The sequence below is a fragment of the Tetrao urogallus genome (assembly GCF_951394365.1).
Source record: "Tetrao urogallus genome assembly, chromosome: 1".
NCBI classification, from domain to species: Eukaryota; Metazoa; Chordata; class Aves; order Galliformes; family Phasianidae; genus Tetrao; species Tetrao urogallus.
Window position 1 is genome coordinate 21,141,325 of NC_136813.1, and position 11,323 is coordinate 21,152,647.

Consider the following 11,323-nt stretch of genomic DNA (forward strand, 5'->3'; position numbering starts at 1 on the left):
ATGTGGCTTAATTTAAAGTTTTGAGTTCATTATACGTGCTAGAAAACATGTATTTTGAGTCAAGAAAACACTCCTCTGATGTCATTACTGCAGTTAGTATGGGCTGCATTATTGTTGGTGTATTTTTCTCCCCCCCAAAAAAAAATTTAAATGAATTTTTCTTTAATTGTTGTATTCACTTCTTATTTTTCAGGAGTCTTTGAAAAGTCCTTAGTGGTCATGACATTGTTACAAGTGAGATAAATTAGCCAGTGGCTCAGAGGGATGGATACCCAGAAGACTACAAATGGTTTGCGCGTGATTGGACAAGGGACTGGTATAGGGAAATCGACACTCCACATGGTGGGGTATTTGGGAAAAGTCAGTTGAAACTTATTTTACATCTGTGCAAAGTTCATATTTTTTCTCTGTTTTGAGAGATATTTAATTGGTCTTATTTTACCAAACAAAACAAAAACAAAAACCCTCAACATTATTTTCCACGGAAATCTGTAACAATGGCGAAAGATTCTAAATAGATCTGTGTCTGAACTTTTTACTGGTGCTGTATTTATGACTGTGCATTTCTATGTATATTACTTCATATTTCAAAGATCTGAGCATGTGTACCTTGGCTCTAACTCCCTTGCTTTAGTATAAGTAGAATGAAATGTTAGCTAGTTGTATTGTCAAAGATACTAAAGATTTGAATGCTTAAATCAAAAGATAAATTTGTGTAGTTTGCTCTACACTGTAACTGTATCTTATTTACAAGGACAAAACCTATCTGCTTTATTTTTTAATGTTGAGTTAGATGTTACATGCTTAGAAGCTAGTCGTTGCTTTTCTATCTGCGTGTATATGTCTTAACTTGGGACACTATATTAACAAATGTAAGTTTATGCATTTTTTTTTCTTTTTTTTTTAGAGCCATGCTCCTGTGGAAAAAACTTCACCTGACTATTGTCCAGTCTGCAAAGAGAAGGGCCAGGTTCAAGTTTTACGGACTTACCGCATCAATTTTCAAGAGTCCATTTATCTTTGTGAAAACCCTCAGGTATTACTCTAATTAACAGTCCTGTTTGCTAGTGCAGAGGCCTTTGCCAGTAATGGTTAAACATCTTAAGTTCAAGATTTGATTGGTAGTAAGCAGACTGTTGAAATATGATGCCTTTGATGTTATATTCTGAATGGTGTTTGCTTGTAATATAGACAAAAACATAGCAAACCTCTGTCTATGTGGTGGTCGGCACAACTAGCTATTCTGAAGAGTAAAGGGAGCAGGTTGAAAGGAGTAAGGTAGAGTTTGTTTCACATAACAAGGGGACACAAGTGATACTAAACAAATCTTTGTATGAACCAGAATATGAAGCCAAAATTGGCAAATGCATTCATCTGATGTTTTACTCATAAAGCTGTGATTCTCCAATTTTCCCGTTCAAGTAATGCACACAGGTTTGTAATAGTAATTACGGTATCTTTCAACACTTTTCCATTTTAAGTTTAGCTTTAGCTAGATTTCTGGGCTTCTTAATATCTGACTGGTGGTTTGCTGCCTCTCCCTTCTGCTGTGTGGGGAGGGAGGGTATAGCAAAGTCATGTGGAATGGTGCCCTTAAATGAGTAGAATACAAGGGCTAGATGTCTTCAAGCTGTGTCCCGCATCCGTCACCCCACTTTAAAATAATCAAGGTGTTGGTTTGGAAATGGGAAATAGTATGTTTGAATGTATATTCCCAGTTGCAGAATAGCATATTTTATGACCCTACCAATGCATGGTTTAATATATCAGGCTAAGCTGAAAGATGCCCTGCCAGTTTTAATACTAGTAATCTCCCCAGCAAGTGTTAATAATCCCAAATACGTACCCTACTGGAATGGATTTTACAGAATGAGAGAACTCTCCTTAACAAAATCAAAGTGTCTTTCTTGGACTGGAAGTTACTACTCATAGATACACTTCACAATTATCTATAAGACAGTGGTTGGATAAAAATGCTCAATTTCTCTTGCGTACGTTGAATGTACGTATTCATTTCAATGAAGTATCATTTTATGCAAGTCCTGCATTCCATTTGAGGATCTCATTAGTTGTTATTTTAACTCTTGTTCACCTGAAATGACTTTCGAGATTTCATTGTAACTTTTCTTTTTTTCCTGTAGTGTATCTACCCACTTGGTTACAAACCATTCAACAGCATAATTATTTCTGCTGATTCAGAAAATCTTCAAGTTCCATCTAATGATAAGAAAAGGAAATTGTGTGATACCAGTGACTTTTCTCCTATCGAATCAAATCCAAAACTGACAAGAACTAATGATGTGGTAAATGTTGAGCAGACTATTAATACAGACCCTGTTGTCAAAAACTGTGGTGATAGCTTATGTATCCTTCAGTCGAGTGTATGTGACGTGTTAGAAAATGGCCAACAAAAATCCAGTAATGAGGAATCCATCAATCACAAGGTGGATTTTGAAACAACCTCCAACACCAACGGTCATCAAGAAAGTCCGCCTAAGAACTTTAGCTCCAGAACACAATTCCTGCCAAACTCTACTCACAGCTCAGCAACAACTGAAGTTTTGCTCAGAGACAATAACTGTTCCACAAGTAACACAGATCTATGTCTTCAGTGGAGAAACAAGTATAATCTTTGTTGGTTAGATTGTGTTTTGTCTGCACTGGTACACTTAGAAGCATTAAAATTTGCTCTAGTAGAAGATGATGAAAAATGTTTACTCCAAAGGCTCTTGACGAAATACAATCAAGCAACTGTTCTGCTGAATACCTGTAAAAGGAGTAAAGTAAAAGGTGAGTTCATTCAGCTACTATTTTTTCATATTCAGACTGATCTGATTAAGGAATTTAGTACAATGCCCTTAAAAATGCCTCTTTTCTATTTCAAGATCACAAATGAATCAGGTACATCTCAGTACTATGAATTGGGGGGTTGGACTCAATGATCTCTGGAGGTCCCTTCCAACCCCTACAATTCTGTGATTCTGTGAATTTGCAGGATTCTGTGCTTTAGCTCACAGACTCCCAGTAACCCCTGCAATTGTTTTCTTGGGATAAATGTGTGCACTTTGAAAGTGGACATCAAATACAAAGGATCTCTTGATATATATATTATATATTTTTTTGGGGGGGGGTCATAACCAAAGTAGGAAACTTGTGAATTATGTGATTGAGCTGTACTTTGTTTCCTTCTTCTCTGTTGGTTAATTATTGCATTATTTTTCTAATCTTAATCTTCAGTATTGTTTTGGATGTGGTTCATGTCACTGTGTAACGAACAGTTGCCTTATCACACTAAAAATATTCAAGCTGGGAACATGTTCTTCTCTGGCTCCAGCTCTGTTCATCGAAGAAATGCTTCCCCTGTGGTCTGCTAGCTGTGCTGAGGATGTAACCCGTTTTAGTCAAAATTAGTCAAAAGGTTTTAACCTGGTGTATAATCAAGATGCTATAATCGCAATATAATTGTTTAATCAACAGATATCAAGATGTTGTAATCACAATATAATCAAGAGAATCAAGCAAGGTAGACAATGATCACAAAAGAGAATAAGTGGAAGAGCTTACCCTTCGGCTGAGCTCACCACAAGACACCAAGAGAGATGATCTCCAGAAGAGATCCTTCCCCTCTGGTAGCCAGCTCTTCAATAGGTCTAGGAGGGGTGGAGCCAGGCTCCACCCCTTCCGGCAGCACAGGTGAATTGCCTTCACCTGTGCTCCTCTGGCTGACTCATGGCTCGCCTCAGGTGATTAATCAGAGGTTCAGGCCGTGACTCAGCAGTTCCCATACACCTGGTTTATACTGTCTGGAAAAACTTAGAAAGTACTCAGATACGCAGCTTAATAGATTTGAGAGCCTCTAAGCACAGGGACAGTGGAGAGCAGCTGGGGGCAAACTTTCAGGTAGCACAGTGGGAGTGAGAGGAGGATGTGATGCTGCAGTCTGATAGCTTGGCCTTTGATCACTTTCCATATGGTGGATTCAGTGTAAGGCTCTTAAACTAAGATTTATTTTTCCTGGTCCTTTGGAATGGACCCAGTGGAGTCATAAGCCTGAACTTCTAAGCAATCACCCTTCAGAGAATTACTGCAGACCTTTGGCTAGCCAGTACCCTTCATGAATTTCTTTTTCAATAGGTCTTCCAGGAAAAGTGTACGTTTCAGTATGACAGAATATAGTAATAGAACAGCACTAGATAATTTAAAGGATATCATATCTTTACTGGAAAGAATAGTGAGTGTATCAAAAAGGGTTTAACCCACCACGTGGCAGAGAGAACAGTACTTTACAGAGGCACACACACAAAAAAAAATATCCAAAGAAATTCTCTAGAGGTTCGTATATTATTTGCCAGAAGGTCTGTTTGATTTTGGGGGTTTCAGATGTTACCTGGAAGCCCTCTACTATTGCAACAGCCAAGATGTTATTTTTCCTTTCTGTTGTGCTACTGCTGTGTTTGCAAAGGAACTCTGGTATGGAAGCATCCTAAAGTGGGTGTGCTGGTTTGCTTCCCTTAGAACGGCTGGTGGAATATGGTGATGTTTGAAACATTTCCAGGAACTACTGCAAAAGAAGTTGGCTCATTTTGGCAGGAATGGAAAGGGGATCGGATGAAGAGTGTTATTGTGGAAAACAGCTGTAGTATTTTTGTTCTTTTATTTACTTTTTCAGTATTTTTTTTTTGCATATGACTATGTTTTGAAACAAGCAAAAGCAATTGAGATACAAGAAAATGTTTTTTACCTGGTAAACACGTAATTTTTTAAAGTAAGAAGTAGTTCCCACAGCTGTTCTAAATCCTTCCTTTAATTGGTGTGATTTGTGATCATGATTGTGTAGTAACAGATGTATTCTTTCATATGCTTAATGTATGTGTATAGACATTGTAAGTTGCAAATACATAGTAAGATAAATATATGATTTTACAAATAGGTTTTTAATGTTGAAAATACTGACTTAGGAATTTAGTATTTAGCATTTAAGTATTTTTATAATGAATTCTATGATGTCATTACAAACATGTAAGCAAATCTCTGTACTTTGGTCTTCATGTTTAGATTTTAAAATCTAGTCTTAATCTCTGAACCTCTGTGGTTTGTAATGTTTGACTCCATTAATCTTACGTGTTATTACTGTCTAGAACAGAATCATCGAATATCCCAAGTTGGAAAGAACCCTAGCTATGGGTACACATTCTTGGTGAGAATTTAAGTCAGATGAAGTTATTTTGGGTTAGCATTCAAGTTCTGTAAACCAGTCTGTAATTTTCAGATCAGTGGATACTGAGCAGTGACTATTTTACTAGCAGTTTTAGACAAGTGTAGATTAGTATGAAAGATATCCGTACATAATGAGCTCATGTTAGAGTTACATGTGTGTGAAAGGGTTGGAGGTGTTGCACATCAATACATGAAAGTATGTGTATTTTTTTTTTTCTACAGATGTTCTTCCTAAAGCAGAATTGCTTCTCAATGAAATAAGAAACCAAATTTTTATACAGCTTCAGCCACAGCTTAGGTGTGAATTAGGTAAGTAATTACCTAATAAGCAGCACCTCAGTATTTATTTTCAGGAAACTGTACATCTAAAGACTTTTAGTGTGTCAGTTCATAAAAATACATCTGTATAATGCATGCAAGACACCCTGCAAGTCATACATTTGTTAGCTTGTGACATACCCACAGTGTACTGTGTGATTAGCTGTTTTGTCCCTCGCTTTTTTTCAGAGTGTAGGCAGGTTTTTGTAACTATGCTGCATTCCTGAAACTGTCATTGAGAACAGCCAGGTAACACGGATCAATCCCTTTGCTGGGAGCTTTAGAGGGATGCCCTGAATTGCAATCATTGCAGTGAGCTTATCTTCCCTTTTGAAGTACTGAAATCTGATTTCAAATTCAGCGACTGTTTTTTCTCCCTGTCTTTGAAGGTAAGGAGGAAAGTCCAGTGTTCGCACTCCCTCTCCTCTTAAAACAGGATCAGCAAGCTGAGAAACTGTTTTTGCATTCATTTTCATGGAAGTTTGAATGCATGTGCTGTGGCTACAAATACCTGGACCGGTGAGATTTCTTTTATAAATGTGCCTTCTCTTTAACTGTCCTACTGTAGCTTTGAATCTGCATGTAATAAAAGACTTTTCTTTGCATCTCCAGTTCTTGTATAGCTTAAGTTTCTGGGTGAAGTTTTATGTGAACTGCTTCTTCAGTTTGACATTTGCAAGTGGTTTACTGCTGTGCAGTGTCTTAGGAAACCACATTATCTCTTAACTAAGAAAGAAATAATAGGTAACAGCAAGTGGCTGGCCATGCTCGCTCTGATCTTGTGCTGAGAATACACAGGTTGTTGCTGTTCTACAGAATGTGTGCCTAGCGTGCTTTTACTATTGAAGGATATCTGTAATGTACACTGGGATTGAAAAGAATCAGAGATTTTAATGTGTTTTAAAATAGTGTTACAGGCAAGTCATTTCTTGAGGGTTGGTGTAATTCATGTAGCCACAGGTCACTTAGGCTGTTAATGCCCAGAGAAAGGGACCTCGTGTTCATGAGACAGCTCATTTTATTTGAAAAATGCCTGTTTCTCTCCACTACCTGAAGTTCATACAATAAGCTTCTCGATCCACAGGTGAAGTGAGATTAATTATACCTGTTAGCCAGGTAAAATGTGTAGGTCTGCTTAATAAGGTGTGTCCAAGTTGCATACTATGTTTTTTTTTAAAAAAGTGGAACAATCTAGGTTAGAGCAATTATAGAGAAGTCCTTTCTGCTGCTAAGGAAGAAACTACATTATTTAATATCCCATATGTTGTATTTTCACCCAATACAACTTCTTTGTAATCTATGCTCTGAGTGTGCTGGGTTTTTTGATTGGTTGGTTTGTTGGTTGTTTTTTTAAACAAGACACTGTAGAATGTGCATTTTGAGATAGTGACCACTTCCTTCTCTCCTTGAGACATTGTAGTAGCTAGTGAATTGCTCAGATCCTTGTGGAAGCTCTACCATCCCTTAAAAAGGAAGCAGAGATAACATGCTAAGGGAGAAGGAGCATATAATGCTCTGCTCAAGGCTGCAGAGCTGCTGAGAGCAAATGGTGACTGATAATGTGTGGCAGAACTGAATTCAGCGCTGTCTTGGATAGAGTGTAGTCACAGAGGAATACATGCAAATGGCATGAATATGAACAGAATTTAGCTTTGTCATAACGTGCAACTTTTTCCCCTTGTAAACTGCAAATATTTATTGTTTTCTAATCAGCAAATTGTCTTACTCTGTGTATGTGTGTGTCCAGATGTAGGAAAACACTAACAACGTTCACAAATGTAATCCCTGATTGGCATCCGCTTAATGCTGTTCATGTTGCTCCGTGCAATAACTGCAGTGATAGATCTCAAAGAAGACGGATGATTTTGGAAAAGTGAGTTTTGACATATGAACTTGAAAATAAAATGGATAAAATTCTGTGATTTCATGTATTGAACATAGTATTGCTTTCAAAACTAAACTGTTGTCTTGGGTTTACAGATGAAAAGCTTTAAACTCTGATAAGTACTTCTTTAGATGTTAGGTAATCCTTAAAGGCTGAAGCTGCAGATGGTTTTTACATGAAGCATAGAAGGAACAGTTTTTAACACACTGACTAGCACATAGGTTTGAGCTAGGTCATGCTTTCTACTAAGTAGTAGAAGTCAACAACTGATAGCCAATCTCAGCATTTCTGCAGCTTTTGGGATTGGTGAATAAAACTATTTTCACCTATTTATTTATTAGCCTTGGGAACAATGTCTTTTTGTACTATGATTATGATGCAGTTGTCTTCTGTTTTTTCTCACCTTTTCCCCACACCCAAAGTCCTGTACATGTTTTGTCTTCTTTTTTCTCCCCTCATCTTTAACAAAATAGAGCATCCAGTTGGAGATGTCTTTTTCCTTGAGTACAGCACAATTGTAAGAGTCCCGTGTAGAAACAGAGTAATAAGGGCAGAACTCTTGAAATGCCTTGCACAAAGCTTTTGTTAAGGAATTTTTGTCACTATTTTGTTGTAACAAACTGTTTCTTTATTGTCTCCTTAATAGAGTACCCTCAGTACTAATGTTCCATTTCGTAGAAGGCTTGCCACATAACAACCTGAAGAGTTACTCATTTCAGCTTGAAGAAGAAATCTACCAAATAACATCTGTTATTCAGTATGAAATGCGTAAGAAGCACTTCATAACCTGGTCATTGGATCCTGATGGTAAGAAACATTAGGTCTGTGTACAAACAGTACTTTGAGTTCTACATCAAGTAGTGTTTCATGGGTTATTGGATAGTCCATAGACAGTAACAAGGATTTATTTTGTCTGCATCCTAAACTTAGGATTTTGGGAATAATTGTAGGAACTTAACTGTTATTTAGGGTGAGGGTTTAGTTTTGATTTAACTGACTTCTTCAGCAGTGTTCTGCCCTCATGGGCAGAAGTTATTTGGGTAGAGTCATTTCCTTTCAAAACTTTGTAAAAGTTAGATAATAATTAAAAAAAAAAAAAAAAAAAGAGCGAACAGTCTAAGCATGGCTGTTGGACAAATAGCATCAGTTATTTTGAAGCCAATAGTTGGTCCTTTCTTGACTGGAAATTGGGGAATGTGTGGAACTAACAGCATTAATAAAGTTTGTATTCATTCCTGAACTTAGCTGCAGCTGAGGGGTGGGAGGCACACATGCATGATGGAAACATTGCCAGTGGTATGATGGTTGTAGCATTGGTGGCAGCAGAGCTTCATCTGAGTGGAACTCTGAAATTGCAGATGTTAAAAAGATGGTATCTAATTTTTGTGCTTCTCTAGAGGGAATGGAGTGCAGCCTTATTAAATGTTTTAACAGTATGAAAATTGTGTAAGTCATATTACCTGAGTTTAAGAAAAAAAAGAAAGAGGAAGCAGCTGGTAAGGAAGCACCTAGTAAGGAATATCCTAAGCATCGTGTGTATGTGGTCTGTATCTGTTTTAAAAAATTTCAAGCAGTAAAATACTTGATGAACAATTTGCAGATGATGAGGCAAATTCACAAAATGAGCAGTTTCTCTTAAACCCCTGTGCCTTCCATGTAAGGAATGAAAAGTTCTACCAAGAAGCTTAAGAGGTGGCTCTTTGCTCAGACGTGTGCAGTATTTTTAGCCAAGATGTCAGCCTTATTAGGCTGACAGGCAAAAAAAACTTAGCTTTGTTTTTCAGTAGACCTTGTCTGACTTGTAATAATATTGCTGCAAATTCTGCTTGGGGTGATCTTTTTACAGTGGAAACCTCCCAGTTTTCCTCTGATATAATACAGAATGAAGGAGAAGAAAATATAATTGCTGCTTGTCAGGTTAATAAAAATGCTTGACAAGTGTCAGAAGATGGAGACTTCAATTTCAAAAGCCTCTTAGTCACTGCACTGGTTGTTGTTTATTTTTCAGGAACTTGGCTTGAATGTGATGATTTAAAGGGTCCGTATTGCAGGAGACACAAAAGATTTGAAGTTCCTCCAACAGAGATTCATATTGTCATCTGGGAAAGGAAAGCATCCCACTTGCCAGAAGAACAGAATTCACGGCATCAGAGTAAAAATATTGAGGATTCTACTATTAATAATGTGCAGTTAAATTCCACAGTGTTGCACCACGGTTTTGATAATGCTGTACACAGTATACTTGCAGAAGATCACAAAGAAGATTCTGTGAGAATTCCAGATGAGAAACAGCAGCAGGTAGCTGAGGGTGAAAGTGCACACTGTGGCTTAGAAAATCTTGCCCGTGATGATCTTGTAACTCAGATTCTTGAAGAAACTCCACTTGACTCAGAGGGTGAATCAGTGCTGAACAGAAAGATGATGGAAAATAACCTTGTTGTTGAAATGAGCTCACGGGAAAAGCAAGAATCGGCTTTTTCACCTAACACTCCCTATCCAGGGGAGCTCATTGGAACTGATGTACCTATGAATGATAAAAACATGCTATCTAAAAATTCCAGCATTTGCTTATCTCTGCAAGAGTTGAATCCAGCAAGTATTACTCCTCCTGTACCCAAAAAACATGACCCCAACCCATCTGACTCATTATTTGCTCAAAGCACAGATGGTAAAGCTAACTTACTCAATGGAGAACGTGGTTTAAGTTCAGGACAAGAGATAAACTGTAAATTGCCACCAATAGAGAATGTTGTAGAAAAATCACCTGACCTGAAAGGTGCAAGCAAAATTGCAGTTCATTCTCAGGTTACAAGTTCTTCTGCTGATAATAATTCCTTTCAGCCTTCAGAGAAAGACCAAAAAAGAGGATTTGTAGGAAGCTGGGTAAAAAAACTGCTAAGCAAGAATACTTCTTTTCTGCCTTCAAGTGCCTCGATGCCCAAGAATGAGAGAAGCTGCAAAACTCCCTCCGTGCAGAAGTTAAGTGACACATGGTTGCCAGTTAAAGGAGCAAGTAACTTTGGTGGATTTCAAGGCAGAGGTGAACGCAAAGCATCTCAGCCCCTAACATCAGTGCTTCCTCGCAGTAATAATGCTCATTGTTTATCGAAGTTCAAAGGATTTTCTCAAGGCACTTGTCTCCCCCAGAATCATAATGCTATGGAATGCCTGAACTGGAATAAGTCAGGCCATACTGTGGGTAGCTCTGGTAAAACAACTCAGGTCCATCCACCTAGCTATAATTCCGTGAAGGCAGAAGAGTCGGATAGTGACAAAACAAGGAAGCTTCGCCTGAAACTGTTAAAAAAGCTTAATGCTAAAAAGAAGAAGTTGGCTTCACTAGACAGGCTAGCAGTGGAACAGGCGAAACTTGGAAAACCTGTTGCTAGCTATGCAAGTGCCCCTTCACAGACTGAATCTCATAATGATGGTGAATTACTGCAGAGCTTTTTAAGGGAACTGCAGTATCACATTGATGCTGCCGATAATTCATCTGAATTCAGTGTGAACTCAGGATGCAGTAGCCATAATAGTAATGATGAAATACTGGCAGAATTACTGTCCCCTACTTCAACTGTTGCTTCCTCAGAGGTTCCAAAAAGTGAAGATGAATGTATGTATATGGAAATGGTAAATAGCAGCAGTGCTGCACCAGCAGAGCCTGCTGAGAAGACCAGCGTATCTCATGCAGCACTGACAAGTGAGGACCACAGTTATTACAGTCCTGAAAAGGGCAGTAATTATGAACACACAGTGAGCAAATCCAGTGTGAAAAAAATTGGTTTTGAGAGTCCCACAAGGGAAGATATCCTTGAAGACCTGTTCTCCATTTCAGCACCAACCACAATGGCAGGTGACATAGATGTACCTCATTTTGATGAGACGCTCTTTGAAACTTGGTGA

The 11,323-nt window shown here is 38.0% G+C and overlaps 1 protein-coding gene across 1 annotated transcript; it reads left to right on the plus strand.

Moving 5' to 3' along the window:
* Positions 1–264: 264 nt before the first annotated feature.
* Positions 265–11,323, plus strand: USPL1 (ubiquitin specific peptidase like 1; the record flags this gene model as incomplete). Its single annotated transcript, XM_079549201.1, has 8 exons — positions 265–360; positions 908–1,036; positions 2,142–2,790; positions 5,440–5,526; positions 5,925–6,054; positions 7,283–7,408; positions 8,067–8,227; positions 9,429–11,323. The coding sequence occupies 8 exons, from the start codon at positions 265–267 to the stop codon at positions 11,321–11,323; spliced, it is 3,273 nt and encodes a 1,090-aa protein (XP_079405327.1).